We start from the raw sequence: 27,201 nt of genomic DNA, 5'->3' as shown, positions 1-27,201 counted from the left end.
TAGATACATTCCAAAATATCACAAAGCAAATTGAAAGAACGCAAAGTGAATTGCTATTTTCCATTGGAAATCATGTAAACATCAAAGATAGCGAAAATGAGTCTTAATTCAGTAACGACACAACTTGGAAGAAACGACGCAAAGCTAGGTCCGAGTGTACGTATTGTCCGAAATATTCATAGCTATCACTAAAGTGATAATCATCGGGAGTTATGAACAGATTAAGTCATATTATTGATTTGGTGTTCATACAACTCGCAATTGAGACAGTCTCCCGGTCCAATTACAAACATATGTAGGAAAAGTAGGCAGTGTTTTGGTGCGGACCAAATAAATAAATGCGGCGTATTTTCAAATGAATGAATTATATTTCAATGTTTGGGTGTAATATACAAACTCAGGTAATAGTTTGAAGGGGGAAGGTTCGGTTAGGAGATTGATTCCATCATTTGTCTTTTATTTACAACTTTACAGTCGGAATTCATCACCACTGTCGGGAAATCATAATAAATTAGTTATAATTAAGTACATGTTACATCATCACCCGTCCACAGATCCACACATCCACACATCCAGTCATCAGACATCTTACTCTGTAAGGTTTTCGCAGATTGCGTACATTTAAATAGAATTCACTAGTTTTTGTTAATATTTTATATAAACTGAAATTCAAAATGCACAAATGTATTTTAAACAGTCTTTAAATTGTCCTAAGTTTTAAATTAAAGCAGATTCTCGAATTACCATCAGACAAGAAAGAAATTAACAGGTAAACAAATTTTCCTATTTATTCATATCGTGGTCATACAGGAGAAAGTGACCAAGTGCATTTGTTTACAAAAACGTGATCATTGACTATTTAATATCTTACTAGCTTTAATATTGCCCTGAAAAAATCCCAAAGCGATTTTTTAAACTTGGAAGTATAGTATATTGACTTGTTAAAAATTAAAAACTGCATCGATGTTTATTTTCTTGCCAAGCAAAAGTGACTTAAATGGCCCTCCTGAACATTTTATGTTTTGGCAGTTGGTCACTTTCTCCTGTACGACTACGATATGTATTTTATTAAGTTGGTGAATATTGCACTCAGTAGATCAAGAGTCTGCTGCATCTTATATCAATCGAGCGTCATTCACCATTTATCTTGTAACGGACTAGCCGGTATCATTACAAAACCGGAAGTTACTAAATCATCTGTCTAGAGTACAGCCGGGTAACGAAAGAATCCGAGGATCAAAATACTAGATTTCAATCAAACTACATATACATATGAAAGACTAGTTGCAGTAAAATTGACCAACTATTCACTAACAAATCGTCATTCACTTTAATTTAATTTTTTGTCCAATGTAGTTTCCGAGTTTTAGTAGTTTCCGAGTTAAAGTTTCTACGTTCAAATCTACTCTAACAAATTTACTATTTATTCTTCCCTCACTTATTAAAAACAAAAAACTGAAAAAACGTTATATAAATTTTGCTAAGCAATTAGAAGATAATATTTGACAACTACTGGTAGCTGTCACATTATTTTATGTCATATATTTATAGGAGGAAAATAATATGCTGTCTCTTTAACAGCAATAATTTGAGCAGTAAATAAATACTGATACATAACCACTCGCTATGTGGGGTAGACAACGGCCCTTCAACCATCCCTCTCATACACATCCATCGAGTGACCGGACCCCAACTCTTTGTGAATCCGGATTACAAATGTTAACCCGTTCACTGGTTTACTGATTCACACATTCCATCCTGAAATAGTCCAGCATTGGTGAGTAAACATACTTTCTATTTAAACTTTGTGAACACGCTATTTCATAAGTCAAATAACTTACTGGTTATTGTAACCTAACTTTTTGAAATTGAAAGTGTATCATTTGAATAATGTGATTATATTCATTTTTGTAATTTTTTATTTCATATTCCCATTGCGTTACATTCTTGTTTTGCTTCAAAGAGGCCCAAATAAATAAAGACATTACGGCACTTGGTATTTAATATAACCATCGGTCAATTTTGGTGCAATTTTTATGTATAGTAGTTGGATTGAAATTCAAAAAGAACCAAAATCAGATTTCTTTCATCAGACAAGGGGCAGTGGACGGAACCACGCCACTCGCCACTCGCATCAGTCAACAATAAATAGCACAATAAATAAATAATGAGGGAGTTGAGTGCAGGGGGGGAGAGGGGGAGGGGGGATAAAGGAGCAGGGAGGGGGAGGCAGTAGAGCAATGAAAAAGTTCCTTACTGCGTAGTTATTTACATTTTTACAAAACCTTTAGACTTACACACCACGACAGGTCCCGAGAGGCTAGAATAAAGAGTGATACCTAAACTTAAGCTATAATGTATATATATTTTTATATATTTATACATGTGTGTGTGTAGTAGCATCACAGCAAACTTTAATTATGTTTAATTTATTTGACAAGTTGCGTGGAAGCTTCATTTAGCTAAATCTCGCTGTATTCCATAGTGACGCACCACTAGTGCAGTACGAGTCCGCAGCATGCAGTCCCTCGCCAATAAATTAAGCAGTATGATTACGTTGAGGCGAGGAGTCATTTTATAGTGGATTAATTATCTTCCTCAATATCGGCAAAGCGATATTTGCTAACAGAACTTGGTGAATTTAAGAAAACGGTTTGTGAATCTCGATATTAAATTTCTGCGAGGATTGTTCTGCCTACTGGGGCGTTTTAACTAATTTACAGCCAATCACGCACTTTTTTCAGACTTGTAAAAACTATGAGCCCTATTACAAATCCAAAAATGTATCGGATTGGAAACAATTTTTTAAAATTATGGATGCATGAATGCACGGATCTAGAAAGGTAAATCCCCACCTTAGTTGGTCCGATACCTCCTCGAGGCTCGTGGCGATTGGGAGCCCTACTTATTATCAGTAATATCTCCACTAGCATCCACTAGCAGGGGGGGGAGAAAGGGTAAAATTATGGATGCATGAATGCACGGATCTAGAAAGGTAAATCCCCACCTTAGTTGGTCCGATACCTCCTCGAGGCTCGTGGCGATTGGGAGCCCTACTTATTATCAGTAATATCTCCACTAGCATCCACTAGCAGGGGGGGGAGAAAGGGTAAAATTATGGATGCATGAATGCACGGATCTAGAAAGGTAAATCCCCACCTTAGTTGGTCCGATACCTCCTCGAGGCTCGTGGCGATTGGGAGCCCTACTTATTATCAGTAATATCTCCACTAGCATCCACTAGCAGGGGGGGGAGAAAGGGTAAAATTATGGATGCATGAATGCACGGATCTAGAAAGGTAAATCCCCACCTTAGTTGGTCCGATACCTCCTCGAGGCTCGTGGCGATTGGGAGCCCTACTTATTATCAGTAATATCTCCACTAGCATCCACTAGCAGGGGGGGGAGAAAGGGTAAAATTATGGATGCATGAATGCACGGATCTAGAAAGGTAAATCCCCACCTTAGTTGGTCCGATACCTCCTCGAGGCTCGTGGCGATTGGGAGCCCTACTTATTATCAGTAATATCTCCACTAGCATCCACTAGCAGGGGGGGGAGAAAGGGTAACTTGATTCAAAGGCCAAAAATTAAATTTCACAAATATAAGAAAATTCTACTGATTTATCTCGAGGGTCTTATTTAAATAAATAACTCCATAAATTAGTCAAATTGTCGTTTAGCTTGTTCCCGCAGCAATCATCCATCACTCGGCAATAATTATAATAACCTAATTATTGCCGTTTAACAGTTAAGGTGGTAGGTAGCCCACCCATCCACCACAGAAGATTTTAGTACTTCTTGTTTGGAAATTTTACTGTCGCATATTTCATACGCATGGTAAACTATGGATTATGGTAAAAAAAAAGAAAAATCCAGCGCTACCAATAAGCCCGGCGTATGAGAAATGCGCCATATAGAATGTCGGCAGTTTCTAATCAGAAGTTAGAAGACTGACTCGGCGGAGCGGGAAAGGTGCACGGGATGTGAAGGAGAGCGCGCCAAGCGTTTACGAGGCAGCTTCTCCAGCGTGCTAAGCAGGCGCGCGAAGTCGGGGCGGTCCGCGATGCGATACGACCAGCACAGCATGAGGATGTCCTTCACGTCGCGCGAAGCTTGCAAGTTGGCCAGCGTCTGCTTCACTCCCTTGCCCACCTGCCAGATCACCGCCTCCGGGGGCTGCCCCTTGAAGGGCCAGTCTCCGCAGAGCAACTCGTACCACACCGTCCTGACAACAAACAAGCGTGAGCTCCGATTTGTCACTTCTGTTTCACAGCGGAAATAAGATAGGAGGAAAATTAGCGTAATATGTCAGGAAGTTACCCGAAGGCGTAAACATCGGAGGCCGTGGAGAAGGGCAGGTCGTTGGCGTGCGGCGCCTGTCGGGGACGCAGTTCGCGCACCAGCTCCGGCGCCAGGTAGCACAGCCAGCCCGCCGGGATGCCCAGCGAGTCGCCGGCGCTGGACAGTGGACAACAAACACCGTCAGACAGAACTGCGAGTAATCCAGAGCATAATGTAGTGGGATTGTTGCTTGTTGCGAGTACGTGCCTGTTACCGAAGCAGAGTTTGGTGACGCTGAAGAGGCCGAAGTCGGTGATGACCACCTTCCCGTTCTCCAGGAAGATGTTCTTGGTCTTGAGGTCCTTGTGGACGATCCCGCGCGCGTGCAGGTAGCCCATGCCCTGAACAGATACAAGTGCGCGTGAGTATTGGATAGCGGGCGAGCGGCGGCGCCGACGGCTCGGAGCGGGCGGATACCTGGGAGATCTGCTGCGCCACGATGGTGGTCTTGTTCATGTTGAACTTGTCCTTGCGCAGGTGTATGTGCGTGTACAGAGTCATGCCCTTGCACAGCGACGTGACGATGGCGAGGCGCGGCGGCTGCATGCAAGCTCCCATGAACAGGACTAGGTTTTCGTGACGAGTCTTGCGGAAGGTCGCGACCTGCAATAAGTCACTTACTTACATACCCTGGCTATTAATCTTTTGATGGATTTAGATTACGAAGACTTGAAATGCTCCAAGTACCAAACTACAAAATACAGGAGTAACTGATTTAAGTATTCTGATAATAAACAATAAGTATGGGAAGAACATATGCGGTGGCTGTAAGGTAATATGGAGTAGGTACCTCCAGCTTGAAGCTCTCGAGCGCGGCCTCATCGTCCAGGTTGTGCATGTTGAGCAGCTTGATGGCCACATCGCCGTGCCAGCTGCCGCGGTACACGATGCCGAAGCGGCCCTTGCCGACGGTGTCGCCCACGTCCAGCTCGTCGAAGGGGATGTCCCACTCCTTCATAGACAGGCTGTTCTGGCGCGGCCACTGCGCGGAGCCAGCGCGCGCCAGCCCCGCCGGCCCCGCACCCGCGCCAGCCGCCTCCTCCGCGCCGCCCCCGCCCTCCCCCCCCTCCCCCCCTCTCCCGGCCTCCTCACACGGCACCACCAGCACTTGAAAGGTAATATTCTCACTATTACTCCTGGTTCCGCCCATCAAGATCATCATCTGGTGATCAGAACCACTTAAAAAGTGTTCACACAGAATGTGCCACACTGACACAAATGTGATACAGAAATTATTTATGTAGTATGTATTTCACATTCTAATATTTTAAGAATAAATTAAAGTCAAATGTGACCAGAATGACAATATAATTCTTCTAATTACAGTGAAACCTCTATCTGTCGTTCCTCGAATAATCGTTTTCCCGGATGTGTCGTTTATTTCTTCTACCCCGAATTCATTTCATACAAAAATAGATCGCATCGATCGTTTCTATCCACCATTTTACCGCATTCATCGTTTGAATTACGCTACATATTTTATATAATTTGTCTGTTCTTTTTTAACTTTTTTTAAAAATTTCTCAATTTTGTTACATTTGATGACAATATTCCTATGTGTGGGATACAGACTATCAAAAGCTTGTGTGATGGATACAGCAGAAGAGGTCTGAAGATCTTTGGGTTCTGTTCAACTTTGTATTTTTTTAATTAATACATTTATTTACATCTAAAACTTGTATTCTTAAAATTTTAACCTACCAATGGTTATGCAGATTAGGAGGATGGTATTTTTACTCGATCGTATGTCCTTGTGTATTGACTTCTTTATCCCGCATTCATTGTTTTCTCGCATTCATAGTTTATTTCAATAGGTCCCTTTAAAAACGATAGATAGAGGTTTCACTGTATATTGTCAATCCGGACTACTTCCGCGCTTATCAAATTTTTTCAAAAGATATTTATTTATTCATCAATATCCATTTTCTCCCCTTCAAAGAAATCTCCCTCAGATGTAATGCACTTATGCCAGCGCTTCTTCCGATCTTCGAAGCACTTCTGGAATGCGCTTTTCGGTATGGCCATCAGCTCGTTCTTCGATTCTGACTTTACCTCATCAATTATTGCAAAACGTTTTCCTTTCATTGGTCTCTTCAGTTTCGGGAATAGAAAAAAGTCGCAGTTGTTGGTTACAGTGTTGTTTTTGGCCAAATAATCACGAACAAGCATTGATTTTTTTGCTCAAAATTTAGCAATTTCGGAACGAACTTCGCTGCCACATGTTTCATGGCCAAAACATCCGAGAAAATTGCATGGCATGAGCCAATTGATATGCCAACATCCTCTGCAACTTCCCTAATAGTAATTTGACGATTTTCCAAAACCATTTTATTCACTGTTTCCATGTTTTCTTAGTTTGTCGACGTGGTTGCAACTCTAGGACGCGCATCATCATTAAGATCTTCTCGGCCTTCTGTAAAGCACTTGTATCACTTATAGACACTTTATTGAGACAAAGTAGACTCGCTGAATGCCAGTCAACATTTTAAGTGCGTTGGAGCACTTTATTCCATTTTTAGTACAAAATTTAAAACATATTCTTTGATCCATTTTTCTCAAAAGTAAAAAAATCGAAGAACACACAAAAACGTGACTATCCTTTCCAGTTGTCAAAAACAAACCACTAATCCAAAATGGCTGATAAAGCTAACATATGATAAACATATGTGTACCAACATAAAAAAAAATAATTCTATAATCGAATGTACACAGGCCGCAAAAATTCAAAATTTACCTTTTCTTTTGATCAGACCTCGTATGTACATATATAATTGGTTTTCTCATTTTAACTAAATAAAGATATTTAAATTGCTCAGAAAAATGGCTCTTCTTTCGCTGATGGTTGGAAATCTTTACACTTTCACATAGCTAGAAGGCTCTACCAACAGCCCTCACTGGGCATTACGTACCGGGGAAGTGGAACTGCTGGCGGGCGCGCGGGGGCGGCGGGGCGAGCGCGTTGTTGTGCGGCGTACGCGGGGTGGGTGGCTGCGGCCCCAGCAGCGCGGGCGAGGAGGGCGTGGAGCTGTTGCACGACGACGTGTTGGAGCTCGAGTCGGGACCCCCCTGCAATGTGCCACATAATCATACCTATTATCACCCATGTGATCAACATTATTAGAAATACAATACTCTATTAAATAAAAGTTGGAGTGATACTGGCTTTTTGAAGTTGTTTAAATCGTATAACTTAGTGTCACGAAAGGGCCAATGTTGACAGAGAATGATCACGAACGACTCACGGGAAAGGAGGGCACGTTGGGGTTGAGCTGCATGGGGTGCGAGCGCTTGCGAGTGCGGTGCGCCAGCGACATGAAGCCCGCGCCGGGACTGAAGCTCGCGCCCGCACCGGGGCTGCGCCCCGCCGAGGGCGAGCTGCTCAGGAAGCCGCCGCCTGCGCACACACGGGTCTGTTTATTACAAAGTACAATACTTGCGGATCTGGATATGAGAAGTGTGAGGATCACTAACCATCTGGATGCATTTTCTTGCGGAATTCATCTAGAAACGCCTTTGGTAAACCGCACGAGGGAGGCACCTTACTCTGGCAATCTCTGCAACAGTAAGAGAGGAGAAGGTGAGAATGGGTACGCGAGCAGCGAGGCGGTATCGTAGTAGTAGTGGGGGTACTCGCTTGTGGCATTTGTACTTGCACTCCTTGCACTTGAGGCCGGCACCCAGGAACATCTGCTTGTCGCAGTAGTCGCAGGTGGCGATCATCTTGAACGTCTTGGTGAAGCGGTGCTCGATGTAGTGTCCCATCCCGCGGGACACATTTGGCGTGCGCGGGGACCGCGGCACCGCCAGCACGCAGCCTGATTGTGTAAAGCGGTCAATTTTAGCGTATGACAATATCTCGATAGTATATTGGTATGTAAGTATGCGGAAACTACTTACTCTTGGGGGGCTCTTCGAGGGGTTCCGGGGGTGGCAGCGTGGGCCCCCGGGAGGGAGGGGAGCGCATGGGTGAGCAGGGTTGGGGGGACGCGCATACTCCCTCATTACTGTAATCATAATGTATGGGACACAATCATTACAATAAGAAATCAGAATAGGCTATATGTAGTCGAGAGAAATAGAATAAAATAGAATAAATAATACTGGAATAGGCATATAAAATTATCATTACTTTTCTTTCTATTTACGAAATTGTGAAAAATTAATAACTTTGTTTTAAAAACTTTATTTAATAATTTTACCTTTTTCATCTGCAAATTTGCTTTCTGAAAAATAGTATTGTATTAGGAGTACCCGGAATTAATGTCGTTTTTAATATGAAAAATCAAATATTCTTATTATCTTTATTTTACAAGTTTAATTACAATATATATTTTCCTGTATTCTCTGTGACCTTTCTCCATCTTGCTGGTAAAATTTTAAAACATTTGTCAAAAAAAAATTGGGCTTTCACTTGAATTATTCAGTTATACCCACTTTCACCATCATCATTGTTAATGTAATCTTTTCCTTCTTAGAAATGTTACATTGAACAAAAAAAGTGGCAGTCCAAAGGAGCAAGGTCCAGAAAGTACGATGAATATCTAAAAATATTCCATTCGAGACTATTAATTTTTATTTTGCTGTATGCGGGCGAGCCTTATCATGTAGCAAATATGCTTTTTCTTTATTGGCCAAAGATATTTTTTTATTTTGACCGATAAACGGACGAATTGTTCATAATAAAGTAAAGCATCAATTGCTTGTCCAGGTTTGAGGACCTTACAATGATTTATTCCTTTGGATGTTGGTATTTGACCTTTAGATAACAGTTGTCTTTTTAGTCGTCGTGTAGAATTACAACACCCAATTTTCATCAGAAATGATGGCATAAATTAAAAAAGACATTCCTGATTGCATTTGTAAAAGCTCTTGGCGCGTTCACTCGGCCACCAGGCGCTTGCCACTTAGCGCATGTGGTATCCATTTACCCTGTCTCCACACTTTGCTGATTTTTAAAAAACTCTTTTGAACACTTGATCGTGGATATTTGAATGTGCTCGCAATTTTTTCCATAGAATGCGTTGGATTGTTTTCAATTTCAGTAGCCAGGATAATTTTAACCTTCGAGGGATATTTTTCAAAATCCTCATATGGAAAACCATCTCTGACACTTGCAAACATCCAAAATATCCCCCAATAATCACAAATGTTTTTAGTGTTGACTGTTTACTTTTATTTAAAAAAATACCTAAATTTTAAACAAATTCTTCACTCGGTTCAAATTGATTAATATTAAATTAGAACATTTTGAGTGTGTCCAAATACTTGTTCACAAAATCTGGATTATCTCCAATTACAGGAGTTATTTTCATATTATTTTTGACATCTCATCAAAGATGAAGAAGAATATGGAAATAGTGAAGTTCTATTGATTCAAGAACAAGGTTTCTAAATTGGTTCATATATACAGAACTTCCAAGAATTTGAGTAGTGTGGTTGTCAATAATGGGTAGAATTGGTGAATGTTACACGTGTGTAAAGTGATCACTTAAACCAGCATTTGCGGGGCTGACGACCGTCATAGGCTGGTTTAAGTGATCACTTTACACACGTGTAACATTCACCAATTCTACCCATTATTGACAACCACACTACTCAAATTCTTGGAAGTTCTGTATATATGAACCAATTTAGAAACCTTGTTCTTGAATCAATAGAACTTCACTATTTCCATATTCTTCTTCATCTTTGATGAGATGTCAAAAATAATATTAAATTAGAATGTCAAATTTGGATTTTTAAAATTTAAATCAATTATTAGAAAGTGTACACTTAAAATGAACACAAAACACGACAAGCGTGGCCGAAGCGTAACAGGCAGTCAAAAATGGAACACTAAAAAAACGACAGTCCGGGTAGCCGTAATAGTATGTTAGTGACATATTGTATCATCATTTTGTATTAACATTTTTAAATATGATTTTTTTTTTAAATCCCATTTGTTTCTATGGAACCACATACAAAGAAAAAAAAAAAAAAAAAAATATATATATATATATATACTACTACTACTACTACTACTACTACTACCATCACGCCGTTTCTCCGCAGGGGTAGGCAGAGAGGATGGAACGCAGCACTCTTCTGTCCTGACATACACTCCTCGCCTCCTTCACATCCATACATCTAGTCATACAAGCCCTCCGATTGCGCAGACTTTTGACACCGCCAGATTTTAGGTTCTGATTGATCTGATCGTGCCAAGTCTTTTTCGGTCATCCACGTTCTGTTTTCCCTCTCACATTCGCCACATATATTTTCTTAGTCATTCTCTCGCTATCCATTCGCTCCACATGTCCATACCACCGCAAAGAGCTCTTCCTAATCTTTTCAATTATTCCTCGTTCAGCCTTACATTCCTTTCTTATATCGTCGATAGTACTGATTGATTTATATTTAATATCAATTTGTTTGGTGATGATAATTTTTTTTTTTAAAGCTGAAAAATTTCAATTAAAGTTTTGAAATTATTTGCGATTTATAATGTGGCATGAAAAGGTTAAACCGGGTAAAAAGTTACCTTTGATATTGTTTATCTATGTACATATATTTGATATGCGATAGTATGCCATTGAAATCAATTAATCTATGTATGTGGAAGTGGTTATGGTAAAGTAGCGCGTGAAGGGTGTACCTGGCGTTGGCGTCTCCGGGCGCCGGCTCTCCGTCCATGCGCACGCCGAGCTGAGAGTCGTGGGACTTGGACTTGGTGAGCGGCGGAGCCTCGGCAGCGGCTCCGGGCGCCGGCAGGTTGGCCTGGTGCTTGCGCCGGGCGGGGGGCGTCGTCGGGAACTTGGGACCTCCACCTGACACACGCCACACCCTCCAGTTACACACTGACCAATCCACTACGGCCGGTCCGCTCGCTCTTTCCGTACCAATTTTGCATTCGGACTTAAGTATTCAATGGCACACATAGCAATATCCTAATTATTTTGAGATGCTGTAATTGGACATCATTTCGCTGAAAGAGTTCCAATTATAAAAAAAAAGAGATCGGCAGGAAAGATTGAATTGCTTCTGATAAACCCACTATTTACCGCACAAGAAAAAAAAATTGCAAAAAAATAAACTGTAATAAATGTAATTATGAAACTAGTATAAACGAAAGGAAAATGAAATATATGTTTCGTTTTTAGCTATGCTTATGAAATTCAAAAGACAGAAATATAATTCAGCGCATCATATCCTATTCTGATGAAAAATACTGAAAAATCTATCAACTTTGGATTAATATTTTTATCATGTTAATAAATGTCTCAAATCAATATTAATTTTGCATTATCAGATCAGTCCTTACATTTATTAGAATTTTAAGAAATCAAGAAAAAGATAATAAATCCCTGATCGTGATAAATAATAACATTCGTGAGAATAAATGAAATGTTATATTCCACATTTTTGTTGATAAAGTTGATTTCAAATCAATGATTCAAGTTCAAAAGCAACTGACAATAATTTTCTCAAAAATATGTGGGTATTTACAGACTGGTCTGATATCTTGTTACTGGCATAATAAACTGGGAGGTTGAAATAAAAGAGTCACGGTGGGAGAGGATGACAGGGATAAGCAAGAAGCCAACAAAGGAAAATGGAATGTCAGTGGCGGAAGGTTGTGGAGGAGCAGAGTGGAGACGGGGTCACACCAACTATCCCACGCTACCAACGTCCCGATGGATCCAACAAAATATTCAAATGCAACATATAGATAGTAATAAAGAATGATAAACAGGAATGGAAAGGGGATCTCAGCCATTTTATGTGAGGATCAAACAGTTACATTCATGTTACAAACCAAAATGACTCGACCATTTTATAGATTCAATATTTCCAATTCCAACTTCTTTTTGCAAGTGATATCCATAAAAAGCAATGTCGTCAACCATTGCCGTGCTACTTGGGTTAATCTTTGTTTTTAATGCATTTCTCTCGTCTGGTAATATTTTTACTTTGCATTAAAATAAGTAAGTTATCAATGACAAACAGTTTAGATCCTCACATAAGAGCGGGATAGTAAGTTTTACAGATGAAATAAGGAAATCTGATCCGACATAAGAGGAGTTTCAGATCAGAGAACATCCACCATGCCGATAAGTTAATTTAACAGTGACATATCACAGGAAACCCGGGGAGCATTCGCCGAGGTCCGTGCACACGAGGCGGATAATGTACCCGTAATGTAACTTAGATGTGTTGGGGTACATGCGGATGCAATTATATAGGAAGAGATGGTAAACACATAGAATAATATGACAAAACCAAAGTATTTCCACATAAAGAGGGAACGTAAGTGAGAATTGCAATACCGTTGTAACAAATATACAGAAACATGCAAAACACACCATCTCGGCTAACACCGACTATGCATAACACCGACTTTAGGTCCGAATAAAACAACAAACCTTTCCGCAAGTCACTCACTGACCGACATTTTGATGACCTTTCATTACAAATAGTACGCGGCTTCAAACATTATTCTATAAAAATATTAACAATTAAGTAACTACGTGTGCAGTTTCAAGTATTGTATATAAAATGTTTACTTATTTGGTTAGATGAGAAGGGGCTGAAAAGGTCACAACATTTGTTAGACGATGGTTTTCGCCTGAATTGGAACGATACAACTCGAGACGGAATGGTGATACTTACACACTTGATTTGTTACAGTCATAATAATAATGTGCAGAGTAAGCATACAGATTGTATGTAATAGAATTTGTTGCTAATGCGGTACTGCAATCCCCCCAAATGTAATGTCAAGTCGGGACCATGCACCAGAATATATCCATAGACATTAAGTAGTACCAGTGAACACACAATCATTCGATATATGTAATTGAACAACTTACTGCTGGCAAGCGCCGTCAGCCCAGGCAAACTCTCAAGCTTTAACCTTTCAAAAGAGCCGGCCTAAATGCACTTCGAGTCATCTCGGCTGTTAAATATGGTGCAATTCAGTTAGCTCCAGATATGGTAAGAAATATGCCCAATTTTACTGAACCCGCTGAATACAGCGAGTGAATTATTTGTATGAGCTGACGGGCGCACAAACTCAACTCTCAAACTCCTACAAGCAGAGTTAAAGGATACTTAGTTAGTAAATGATGAGAGATATTGCGTGCTGGCATACTTTATTAACCTGTGTCAGTGGCATGAACATTCTTCTATATAATTATACGAGTGTGACATAAAGGTTACAAATCTAGTAAAATAATAGATTCCGCTGTGCATTTGGGTAGATATTCAACTGCACTATGGGCTTTCTGCAAGAATGCAATATCTCAAATAAAATTCTATTCAATATTGGAATTTGTTATCTGGTTTGAACATTAGAAAACCGAGGAATAAAAAATAAAAATGAAAGCATGCATAAATACTTTCTTTAGTATATTTATCTCCATGTGATGGTACATAGGGCGATATTATAATATATGATAATGTAGAAAGCAGCCAATGATACCCGGTCATAGTAACCAAACCTCTTGGAGAGTTTTTAGTTTTGTACTGACATGTCTCGGGAGAACCTGTCATCAGTCTGATGTTGGTAATGACGAAACTCAGTCACTGGTCAAATAAAATAAAAGTAGAAAAAGCTATATTGTTGTTGTTTTATTATACCTCTTGGAGAGGACGGACAGAAGGTTTCTCAAAACTAAAATTTAAAATAATTGTCATATTCAATAAAAACATAGTGAATATCTAGAGGTATCTATGGATAGTTTTTTTTCAAAACTATCCATAGACACAATTAACACACAAAGGACGGGAAAGCTATTTCTACCCGTTGAGTCAATTGATGCTTAAGTACGGCAAGGGTTTTTTACCTTCTGCGCTTGCCTCATTTCAAAGTCTGAAAAGAAGGAATTATTTAATGATTTTATACGAATATAGTGTACCAATCTCTTTGTTAAGGTTTATAAGTACACAATTATCAAATCCCGTCGCCAACGGTCCGCAAACGTAAAAACACCGGTCCGAAATGTGTTAATAAGGTAATCATCTTCAATAGTGACTTGAAATTTAAAAAAAACATGTAAATAAAAGTTACTCGCCAAGAGGATATGTGCTGGGAGATTTAATGAAAGTTTTAGTTTCTCAAATTCAATTAAAATTTATTCTTTTATCATAACTAATTGTTAAACCATTTTAAATTTCCAATATTTTGAATACGAGGCTATGTGAATGTTTCCAATATTCCATTTAAACTAATCTCGTTATGATTGAGCGTATTTTTAATTATATTTCTGATTATTGAATCGCATTTTGTTAGTGTTTAGTTTAGTTTAAATGGAAGCTGAAATTGTATTAATACAGAATAACAATCCCCACATCGGAGGGGGTCACTTTGAGAACTTGGGACCGCAAGGTCCAATCAACAAAACAACAATTTATTTCAATAAATCCAAATTAAATATGCTATTCTAAAACATATCTGCATTCCCATCTAATGGAAAAGCAATATATGATTTGGAGATATTAAAAGCAAATGTATTCATTTCCAAAGTAATTATTTTCATGTATTAACTGTAAAAGTAGTCTGACAAGAAATGATTGTAACATAAGAATGTTGTGTGAATATACAAACGTTTTTCATACTAATTAGTTGAGAGTTTTTGAGAGAGAGGTTGCGGTCCAAGTGCCCAAGTGGGAGCGAGCGAGCGGATGGAGAGTGTACCTTTCCCCTTGGCGTGCGGGGAGGAGGGCGCCGCAGCGGAGGGAGCGGGGGAGGCGATGGAGGAGGCGGAGCGGGACAGGGGCAGGGCGGGGTGGTGCGGGGTACCGGCGGGCGCGGGCGGTGCCAGCGCGTCTTCCGAGGGCACGGAGGCGCGCGCGGCGCGGGCGCGCGGCCGCGGCGACCCGCGCAGCAGGTGGTGCCGGTCCCACGAGTCCCAGTACAGCGCCATCTCGCACTCCGCGCCGCCGGCTAGCACCTCTGCAAGCACACGCGACACGTCAATACGCCTCCACACCCCGCGGCGCTCGCCATATCACTCCCGACCGCACTCACCCGTGTACTTCTTCAGGTTGTGCAGCGCCCGACAGAGGCGACGCAGCTCTTCCTCGCGAGCGTTGCCCAAAATGCACTTCAGGTCCCACTCGGACTTCTCTTGCAGAGACTCCAGACTACGCATGCGGCTGCACACCATCTGCACCGCCAAATTATTGCACTTCAAACTTGGTACTAGGAGAATGTTCAGGGTTACACGTATATCGTCGCTCTCCCCATTAACTGTCATATCCGCATTAGCCCAAATTCTAACAGAGTATTTTTTGTCGTAATTATTTAAATGTAGAACCAATTTAAACATGTACCACATTTGGTCAAAGAAACTGAATACACATCAAAGCTCTATGAAGTCCATAAAATTTTTGAATAAGGAAATTAATGATGTTAAATACTCAATATACTAGAAAACCTATACAAAACTGTTGCCAACTGATTTTCTGTAAAGATTATAATTATGACAAGTCAGGAGAGCGAGGATATGGAAGTGGGAAAAATTCCTAATATGGGGTTAAAATATTCAGTTACTTAATATTTTTTATAAGGATCCATTTTATATCCATTACATAAAATTAATTTTTAAAATATTTTTTTGAATGAGGCTAAATGTAAAACTTATACTTGCCACAACTGAATCTATGGTTTAATAACACTTTGTTTAGTAGAGGAAATGTTAATTAAATCATCCTGTCAGGAGTCGGAACCAGAGTGGAGGACAACAGAGAGATATGGAAGGAGGAGTAATGCTGGTGAGGAGAACCTTGATGGACTCCTGTCCGAGCCCCACCACCTGCAGCCACTGCGTGAGGGAAGGAATGTTGCGCAACTCCGGAGGGATGTCTTCCTCCTCCAGAAGCTTGGCCTTGGTCACCAGTTGCCGGGAGAACAGTTTTATTAATTTACCCTGTAAAGTCACATTTATTACATTGACAAATGGACAGAAATGCGTCTACGGAAGTGGGGCAGTTTTCCGCCTCCCCCTGAAGATGGCCCGTAGAACGGAGGTTTAATATTTATGTTTGTGCTCGATATAGCTGCGCGGTGTTTTTACAATTGTTTCTCAACATTTGGAAAGCTTAAATAGAGCTCTGAAATGATGGCAGAACAATATTCATTTTCTTAACAAACTTGTCACTTGTAACCTGTAAGTTATTTCCCACTAAGGGACTCACAATACCATCATCAATCATCCCGTATATGTGTGTATATGTATGTGTATTAAAACACAAAACAACTCATTGAAGCCTATTCAAGAATTATATGTATAAAAAAATAGCAACACCGTGAAAACCGCTATCAATAGCACATATAAAGAGACTTATGTAATTATTCAATATTATAGAGATCACACTCGATACTAAATAAGTGCACGGGCACAGGGTGCAATAGGCAGTATGGGGAGCATAGCCGAATACTGTTCTAGTCAGTCTTAGTAATAATCTGAGAGTCGGACAGTACAGCTGGAGACCATAAGCACAACACAGTGATTTTTTTTATGGTGTTAAAACATTCAAATTAAAAATATACAAGATAAACATTATGAACTTATTCCACATATTTATTTATATATAAGAATTTGACCTGTTTTATTTGTATTATGATAAAATGACACTTTAATTCCAATACATCTTTGACAAAACATTAAATTGGAATGAATTTTTAACTGTGTATATAAGTATAAAATCATTGAAAGACGTCCCATTCCTCCAGCGAACGAGTGGAAAATAACATTTTTGTTTGGAGCTGTTTTATTCTTCGCTCTTTCCAATAAATGTCAAATCGTTTAGTTATCACTCACAAATTATTGAGCGATTAGAAAATCTAGTTATTTTATTGACATCGAAATTTGTTAAGTATTCTTAATGGTAATTAGATCGTTATGCCGTTAGATATTTGTATAAGAAATCGTACAAAAATAAATGTATTTTTTGTGCGCGGAATGACAGGAGCCGCCGCGCGCCGGCCCCGCCAGACGCGAGAGTGGCTACCTAATCAGTAGTTACCTCCAGGGTCCGGATCTCCTGCTGCGTTAGCTCCGCGCTCGTCGCACATTGTGTCCTCAGGCCGTCCAATCTGTCCGAGGAAACGTCAATCATGGACTGAATCACCTGAACAGCATCCAGCGCTCTCCGTATTCCCTGTTCCCCATCGTCACCTGCCATTACACAGGCGCGGATACGGCGACTAGGTAACCCGCCGCTATTTGAGTACGTAAGACAGGATAATTAACATAAATGTCATTTTTTCGAGTGAATACACAAAACACTAATTACTTCGCCACCCCGCGGCCATGACAGATAAAACAAAGTCAAGGGTGAACCCATAGATTTTTAACTGCATTGATAGAATATCATCCCTTGACTTTTAGCTAAATCAACACCGCAAAATCACAAAAAATCGTCCCTTTCCAATCTAAAAACACATAAGTACCTACCCTTATAAAACAGTTATTTTATGTTGTAATAGGTTATCATGCTTTGTAAATTTAATTTTCCATATTGAGATGGGGTTTGTTGGTAATTTGAAAATAGTATGGATGGCAGTGGTAAGGAGAAAAGTTAAAGAATTATTAGAGATTCTCTTGGATGTGGTGCAACTCAAATTCGAATGAATATAAGTCTCCTCTTTAACGCCTGCATCCTGACAGTGTTATTCTACGGATACGAATTGTAGCACCTCACTAAAGCTCAGAGCAAAAACTCAAAAGTTTTAAAAATGGACATGGTTGGGACACATCCCAAATGCCGCCAAAGAGCATCATGTTTTTTTTCCAACCCCGAGGATTTCGGTGCTCCGGAAGACCACTGACGTTTATTCACCGACTGTACTCAGGGGAACTTCAAGATGCTGGTCTGACCATGGAGGAAATCAAGGAAATATTTTACGAAAATGGCGCAATATCAATCATCCAATATTATTATTATTAAATAGCGCGTGGCAGAATGACTTGTATACAACTTTTGTAGCCCACCTAGAGAGGGAACATGGGTGAAGATAGATTGTGGTGAAAATACAATCAATTTGATGTACCTACTCAAAGACCTTTTAAAAATATTTTTCAAAGATCGTATTCAAATATCAAAAGACTCTTGAGCTAAAATTTCTTTTAAAAGTGTATATTTTTCCAGTCTGTATTTATTTTATTTTATTATTATCATCAATTAAAAAATTAATTGAAAAATTACATTATTGAAAAATTAATTTACATGTTTCCACTGTTGCACATTTTAAAACGACGCATTTTATTTATGAACGCAGGTGTATTTTATAACCGTTACAAATAAGTTAGACTACCATTAATCTTTTTTGTGATTGGAATTGAATTTCAAACCAAGGTTTTTGTTCTTGTTGTTGTTGGTTGTTGTATGTTTTATTTTTATTTTACTCTGTGCAAGCTTTGCTCCAGCTTTTTGGAATTACCTAACGTCGAAGTGACTAAAATTTATTTATGGCTTATGCAACACCGCTTATCTTCCTGCATATACATATATAAATTAGTCTGACATTTTATAACCGTGGGTGGATTTATTCCTTATGTCTCGTAGGGCCCCAGCAGCACAGATTATATACTAGAAACCCAGCAGGCTCAAGTCTTGCCAGCTTTTTTTTTTCAATAAATGGAATGATGGGTTTGATGTTGTAAAGTTGGCAACGAACATTTCCAAACGTCTGTACATTCGTGTTATTGAATTTTCACGTCCGATTTTCCGATCTCTCGCGCAAACTTCATCCACAAATAAAACTTCAAATTGCTCTGCGCGGAAAACGTCGCTCCGTCTGCCACTCCTGCGCGTTTTCCTCTGTTTATTCTTCTACCCCTTTCAATGAATCGCTGTTTAAATTAAGTTAAAAAATAAATCACTATTAGGAATGATATTATGTTTCTCTATAACGTGATATACCCGTTATTTTTTGCTACGATCACCCAAGGTTCGTGTGTAATTTGTAAATTTCATTGATTTTTTTCTCGATATCCCCTCGATGTCAGACGTTCGATTCTATGTGCGTGTATGGTAATCGTTGTTTGTTTCAGTGCCCTATCTAGTTTCGTGCGCGAATATTCGCCAATATGCGGCGGACGTGGGGGCCAATATCACAATTCCCTGTGTGGGACTATCCAAGCTGACGAATGTCGACAATGTCATGTGGGTTTTCCAAGGAAAGGGGGACAAACAAATCAGCAATCACACAATTAAAGTGAGTAACCCGCCATATCTTCGACCATTTCATTGAAGGAACACTAATTTTGAGGATCTATTTATATCTGATAAACTGCATGTACTCCGATGTTTATAATTGTAATATATAAATTATTTGGCTAATAGTTCGGAATCGTTTGTAGTCTTTTATTTCTAAGGTTGAACTGTATTGGGAAATATTTGTGCTATTAAAATGCATTGATAATTATATATATATATACTGTCAGTAATTTACTCAACAGAGTAATGTTAATTTCATAATCTATAGAGGGTGAGCTATTGAGTAGTGAAGGATTTGTTTGTTGAGTAATTCGGTAACTGAAACAATCTTCATAATTGCGATTGATATATTTTTTCACATCATTACAATTTGTTTCTCATCGATATGAAAAGTTTAATTTGGCAAATCCATGGCCATCTCCAGCATTTATGCAAGCTTTGGCTCATTTTGTACAATGACAGGTTTGTGTCCAAATATTGGAATGTTTCTGAGCTTATCAGATATAATCACAACATAGTTTGGTGGTGTCTAATATATGGGTAACCATATTTCACTATTTTACTGTTTTTTTTTGACAGTTTAGGTGTTTTGTATTCACATATATTTTTACTGTATTCCTAGAAAAATAAAATTTGATCACCATGAACATAAAAAAACTGCATTTTTTACTAATTTAAAAATAAAAAGCCAACTTTTAACAATCTGTCCAATAAATTTTATATGAAGTAATTACAATTAGTTATAAATAAATGTCCGAGTGAATAAGATCCACCTTGAAGTAGCGCAGTTTACCAGTATCTAGTGCCCAGAACAACATATACAGTATGAAGGCCACTGTGAATTCACAGTCCACTTAATATATCCTCGCCTGTACCTTATCAGCATATAATAACTTCCATATGCGAGTTTCTTTATTGAAACCATTACCATATACCGTTCTACAGAGAATGGACACCTTGATTGCTTAATATCGAGAATTCTTTATTGTTGCATATAGCCGGATGGATCCCTCCTGTTGCACAGCGTGAACGTGAGCGACGCGGGGAACTACACGTGTTCTCCGGAAGCTAAGTCTACCGATGAGAGTAATGTTACGAGACCTTCGGAGATTGCGAGACTAACTGTCAGAAGTGAGTTACATCATTGTACAATACTTGCTTCTCGAGTCTTAGGACACGGCATTTTAATAATCCGGATTATCTTAAGCCGGGAGATGATCAGTCTCACACTTTAAGTGCCAATCCGGAGTCGCATGTTGGCTGCCATCACTGCCAACTTGAGGTTTGATATTTGGAACACAATGTGAAGATATTAATGAAATTGGAGATTGCGTTAAGCTTTCGTCAATTAAAATGTGTAAATTGCACTGTATAAGTTGCCAATATGTAAAAGAGCACAGGTAAATCAAACCATTCCCATACTAGACTAGAGATTTTTTATTTTTGCATAATGCCAGCCAATTATAACGATGTATACATTGCTGACCAGAAATATATATTTTTGTAATGTAGTTTTTGAATCATCATTTTAATTTTTAGTTTTTATACCCCGCAATTGAAAAGAACACAAATGACTATAGGTAATAATGTGTACGGTTAATGATGTAAAATGATTTAGAATTGTTGTTGTTGAAGTGTATTTATATTATGATGTTGTTTTGCAATACAGGAAAAGGGACATTACACAAGTATTGTTGGTATCGGAGCTAGTCGCATCTCTGTATAGAGAACCCAATACGAATTGTTGATAATCATTAATAAATTATGTACTATGCATGTGGTAGTGTGGTAGTGTGGTAGTAGCAGTGGCGTGCCTAGGGTTTACCAGTAAGGCAAGCCCATTATTTTTCACATTCGTGAATACATGATGTACCTATAATTTCTTCACCTCATATCATTCCCAGTATAGTAAGCACCCTGAAAGTATTATAAATATAAACAATGTATGCTAATCAATGTAAAAATGTGCATACATGTAACTTTTGTAAGGTATAGCCATCACCTTGAAATAAAGAAAATGTGCACTATAATAAAATATCATCCTCAGATATCAACCATCACCAATAAGTACCATCACCATATAATGGCATGCATAGTATTTCATAATCATCATCGGAATCCATACATATGTATACAAACAACAATAATGCTTGATAAAGTATATATGGTATGTTTATCAATTTTGATAGGATTTAAAAAAATATTAACCCTAAAAAACATATTTGCTCAAACCTTTTTATGAATTATGAATAAAAGCTTTCGAGAATTATTTATCATACAAATAAATTTGCTGAAATGTTATAGAATAGGAATATACACATATTTAAAATTAGTGAAAAATACCCCCGCAACGTACTGAAACATTTTTATTTGTATTCTAAAGCGAACCGCCTATCTTTTTTCAAAAACGATTTTATAATATCCTCATAAAAAGTCACTGAATGTTTGAGATCTGCTAATAGTTTTTTTTTCTATGGCAATCATAGAGAGTTCGGAAAGGCGATTTTGTCCTTGTGTATTTCTTAAGTACGTGTATATTCGTTTTAATGCTGAAAATGCGCGTTCTGCTGAAGCACTTGTAGCTGGTATAGTGATCACCAAATGAGTTAACTTTAGCAACTCTGAAAATGCATCTTCAAGACTATTTTTGTTGATAAAATCTATAAGCTGAAATACATTAAAATCCTTCAAGTCCAAAGAAGAGTACAGGCATATTAATTGATTTTTTAATGATTGTTTATCAAAATGAATACCGTAGTGAAATTCTAAAGATTCTAATTCGTCAGTTGGAAAATTCAGTTTATATCTGTCGTAAAGCTTGTTGTTGAGCAATTGAAAAAAATGAAGTTTGAATATTTCAGAATACCTGTCATTAATTTCGGAAGATATGTTATCAATAATTTGGATGAAAATTCTTTTGTATTCCGTACGAGCACACGAAACATTTCGTCTTAAGCGAGGGGCAGTATTGTTTTGAGATGCAACGACATATATTTGATCAAATTGCGATTGAAAATCCGTACTCAACCAGTTATGAAATTCTTTTATCTTATTGCTGCAGTAACCCACGTCGATTTGCGATTTTTGTATGATATTATATAAACTATCGGTTTTTTCAAATATTATGTGATATACTTGTAAAAAAAAATTAAAATTAAAAGATTTTAAAGAATTATAAAAAGATTCCACCGACAAATTTGTATCGCCTTCCCATTGCTGAGGATTGTCAGCCATTTCACTAAATAAGCCAATTAGATTATTTTTTTTTTCAAATATAATATTTACAGTACGCGATAAGTTTCCGAAATTATGGAAACTTATTACAGCGTTCAAATGCTTCTGTGTATTTTGATGTCGTTTTATGGCGTTTGTTAAATTGTTTAAATCATCATAACCATTCAATCATGTAATCATTCCTTTTTTTTTAATAAAATTCAAAGCGCTAACCTTTCCATTATGAAGTAACTCTTTTACACACTTTAAATCACTACAGGGAACGACATCGGCCATTTCCGAACTCATTATGACGTATGAGTACGTAAGGAAATAATTAGATAATTTCCAATAATAAATAAATATGTACTAAGTGTAGATTAGGCAAATAATCAATGAATAATAATTGACTCAAATACAAAGGCATAATAGTCGTTTAGAATAGTTTGACAGATAACTATTATGAAATACGTTCGATACGATTGCAAATTCTGCAGCACGTGTGTGTGGCTAGGTTCAGGCCAATAGAAGCTGGCTTCCGAATTTCATACAAAATGCCATATATGTACCTACTATTTTATGGTTAGAGTTATATTTTTTAAGCAAAAATATAAGACATATTGCCGGAACCAGAAGCCCAAATTGAAGCCAATGAGAGCGAGCGAGATGGATAATCTTGTATCGCCTGCACCTGCAACAGACAGGGCGAAAGCTGAATGTTTACACTCGGCTATCTCGGGTAGTACGAAAAAGCGCGCGATAATTTAAAAACAGGCATGCATTAATTATGTATTTTTAATCATTTGGTCTAGATTTAGTCATCTTTATGTGGAGTTGTTAGGCAAGCCGGGCTTTTGGGCTTCTATGGAAGGTCCGCCACTGGGTAGTAGCAATCCATTTTGTTATTGTCTGGAACTATTACGTGTCTTATGTGCTCTGCAACATATTTTCTGATATTCCTCTATGAAACTCCATTATTTACAAGTGGAAGTTCTTACATTGGGATGACTTCCCGAAAATTTAAAACTTGATTCAGGGAATATGAATTATGCTTCAGAAATAAAAATAAAAATAATAATGTTAACCATTTAATAATAACAATGACTCATACAACGATAACAACATAGGAATCTTAAAAATTCACAACATTTTGAAACAACAGAAATTCATAAAAAATAAACCCATAATTAACAATATGGGAATGACCTCCTACCCCCTCTTTATCATTTGACGTCCCGAGGGCACAACTTTAAAATTTAGACTAAGCTTCGTAATCAGTGTTTGATAATGATGCTGAATGCATTGGAACACATGTCACGAGAGATTTTGGTGCCAAGCAAAATGGACTTTTATTATATCTTACCAACTTTGGTTCTCGGTTTGGGTTGGATGGTCGGTTGTGGCCAATTCTTGGCGAATTCTCCACATCAGCCTTTGTGATGAAAAACACAAAAAAGTCATCAGTATCTCACCATTCAATTTTTCAAGTAACAATAAGAATTTGTACATCTCTTATTTTTTTAATGTCTACCATGCAAAAACAGAATGAAGTGCATTTAAATTTGACTGAAGTGAAATGCGTAAAATGGTATAATCATCTCTGATATGGAGCTGGCCCTGTGACTATTGCGCATACTTTAGCCCCCGTGTTAGTATTTAGTTTAATAGGACCCCATTATGTACTGTTATTTTTTATGGATAGTAAAAATAGAGATAAACAATAGGTATGCTTTGTTGAATGGCTGCAATTCCACTCATGCCAGTGCTGTTTGGCAGGCACTTAACATTCTTCTCAGGGCAGATAACTACTAACTGTTTACTAGGGAGATAACATTACATAGTGCACAGTTGTACAATTAAAGCATTCAGTACTCAATTTCAGATCCAAATAATCTCATTTTAATATATTTACTTTTGTTTTCAAATTTCCTGTTTTTTTAGTGTAATTAATTGATTTGATTTGACATAAAGAAATGGCATTGTTGTATGCATCACAACACACTAGTTTTTACAATTATTATTATTGTGAATGCATTTCTTTATGTATAGCTTTCCTTGCAACAAAATCAATCACTCGAAATCACTTTTACTAGACTATTGCAAATAAAACAACCCCTGGTTATGTTAAAAATCTTGTGTTTAAATTTCACCAATTTTTTTTAAAAATTTTTTGAGATCAATGTAGTGATTTTAAGAATTAAATGATACGTGGATGAGTCATCGTTAAAGTTATGATTAACATTTGAATGATTATATGATTGTCATTTTTCAAATAAATTATGTATTTGTTATGAATATATTTGCCGTGTAGATCCATCAGAAAAACTTCATCTATTGTATAATTATTCAAATGCATGCATTAATTGAATAACTATTATAAAAAAATATATATTAATCTTTTTGCTAGTCCAGATATTGAAAAAGATATATCAAAATTATTAAAAAAATTCTAAATAAAATTGCTACTTTAATTCATTGAATTTAAATTTAATGAATTTAAGTAGCGTATTATAATAATAATTGCACATAAATTATGGTTAGGGTTTTAAGTATGATTTTATATAATTTCATTAAAGATTCTTTTTTGTAAATTTAAATAATATATATATATATATATATATATATATATATATATATATATATATATATATATATATATATATATATATATATATATATATATATATACATATATATATATATATATACATATATATATATATATATACATATATATATATATATATACATATATATATATATACATATATATATATATACATATATATATATATATATATACATATATATATATACATATATATATATATACATATATATATATATACATATATATATATACATATATATATATAAACATATATATATATATACATATATATATATATATATATACATATATATATATATATATATATATATATATATATATACACCCCTGGACAAAAAAATTTACGAGTCCTCAAAAAAACTAAAATTGACACATAATGAATTATTCTTGAAATTTAATTAGTTTTTTTTGTATTGTTTTACATATGTGATGACTACTCGTTACTTCAAGGTTAAAATGAAAGATCTTACTCATGAATTGTACTTGGAAATTGCCATTATATACCAGGTATCAGATTATCCGAACCTTAGAGACCCATAACGGTCATTTATGGTCGAGTGTTTGTGATGGAGTAATAAAAGACATGTAATTTTTTTATTCATATTTAAGAAGAAGGTTCTAATCGCTTTATTTTAAATTAAGGTATTTTACATTTAAACATATTTATAACATTTAAAAATATTTAATACTTAGTGAATTCACCTTTATTTTTTATAACATGTAAAATTCTATTATTTAACGAAGCGTAAAGCGAATCTTAAATTTCTGATGTTATTTCTTCTTCCTAAATTTGAATCAAGTTTTTTTTTAATTCCTCAATGTTTTTTTATTTTTTTTCCCAACTTTTTTATTCATAATCGCCCATAAATTTTCTATCGGGTTCAAATCAGGACTATTCCCGGGCCACGTCAACGATTTTAAGCCAATTTTATCCTTGTATTCAATGATCTGTAAGAAAAACAATAAATTATTTATCAAGTGGTCTACAAAGTGCATTAAAAAATAAATATTTGTACTCACAGTGCGGGTTCTATGGCACGGCGCCAAATCGTCCTGAAAAATCGGGTCCGCGGTATACTGCGTAATGTCCTCGATTGTTGGAATAAGATGGTTTTTCAGCACTTTTTTGTACTGGATGGCATTCATCGTACCCTGTATAAAATTTAAAGGTCCCAAACCGTACGCTGTCATGCACCCCCAAATCATGACGTAGGGTGAATGTTTAACGGTTCGAGGGACGCACGACGGATGGTATTTTTCCCCAAGTTTTCGTCGAACTATCTTTATGCCGTCTGGACCAAAAAGGTTGAATTTTGATTCATCAGAGAAAATAACATTTTGCCAATCCTCCAAGGTCCAATTCTGGTGCTCTTTCGCCCAATCCAGTCTAGCCTTCTGCATTTTGTTCGTCAGTAATGGTTTCTTTGCGGGACTTCGTGCTTGGAAACCATGCTCCAACTGCCGCCTGAACACTGTTTTTACTTAAAATGTTGATTAGCTAGTAGACTGCACCTCTGCGTGTATTTTAAGTGCCATTAAAAATCGATCGCGCATAACAATTTTTTTTATTAAGCGATCATCTCGGGCAGATGTCGCGCGCCCCCATCCGCTTCCTTTTTTCCGTTCTATGGATCCAGTTTGTTGGAATTTTTTAAATAAAAACCTCACTGCACCTTCTGAATACCCAACTCGACGAGATATTTTACAATTAGATATGTTTTGTTGCGACAGTGTGATTATTTTGGATTTTATCGCTATCGACATTTGCTTTGCACTTTCCATGATTATTGTGTTATGTTCCCTCAAAAG

The 27,201-nt window shown here is 37.2% G+C and overlaps 1 protein-coding gene and 1 long non-coding RNA gene across 3 annotated transcripts; one reads left to right on the top strand and one right to left on the bottom strand.

Moving 5' to 3' along the window:
• Positions 1-346: 346 nt before the first annotated feature.
• Positions 347-17,689, bottom strand: ksr (kinase suppressor of ras). 2 transcript variants are annotated; one of them, XM_088269148.1, is made up of 15 exons: positions 17,352-17,689; positions 16,109-16,252; positions 15,352-15,490; positions 15,019-15,276; positions 10,978-11,149; positions 8,241-8,347; positions 7,978-8,158; positions 7,815-7,897; positions 7,586-7,737; positions 7,253-7,409; positions 5,134-5,450; positions 4,761-4,946; positions 4,551-4,684; positions 4,323-4,460; positions 347-4,227 (listed from the first exon to the last, which is right to left on the bottom strand). In XM_088269148.1, exons 1-15 carry the CDS (start codon positions 17,508-17,510, stop codon positions 3,945-3,947), a joined length of 2,610 nt encoding a protein of 869 aa, XP_088125274.1. In that variant the 5' UTR covers positions 17,511-17,689; the 3' UTR covers positions 347-3,944. The 2 variants fall into 2 exon arrangements, with proteins under 2 accessions (XP_088125274.1, XP_088125275.1); XM_088269149.1 differs by having other exon boundaries at positions 15,124-15,276; positions 17,352-17,688.
• A 1,387-nt stretch (positions 17,690-19,076) lies between these two features.
• LOC148303892 (uncharacterized) lies at positions 19,077-22,695 on the top strand. Its single transcript, XR_015838413.1, has 3 exons — positions 19,077-19,278; positions 19,382-19,545; positions 20,546-22,695. It is a non-coding gene; the product is annotated as an uncharacterized LOC148303892 (long non-coding RNA).
• The last annotated feature ends 4,506 nt before the right edge of the window (positions 22,696-27,201 follow it).

The sequence above is a fragment of the Brachycentrus maculatus genome, unplaced genomic scaffold, assembly GCF_059751285.1.
Source record: "Brachycentrus maculatus isolate JH-2025_06_01 unplaced genomic scaffold, ASM5975128v1 h1tg000340l, whole genome shotgun sequence".
NCBI classification, from domain to species: domain Eukaryota; kingdom Metazoa; phylum Arthropoda; class Insecta; order Trichoptera; family Brachycentridae; genus Brachycentrus; species Brachycentrus maculatus.
The sequence above is the reverse complement of the archived record's forward strand: the minus strand, read 5'-3'. Positions and strand labels throughout refer to the sequence as shown.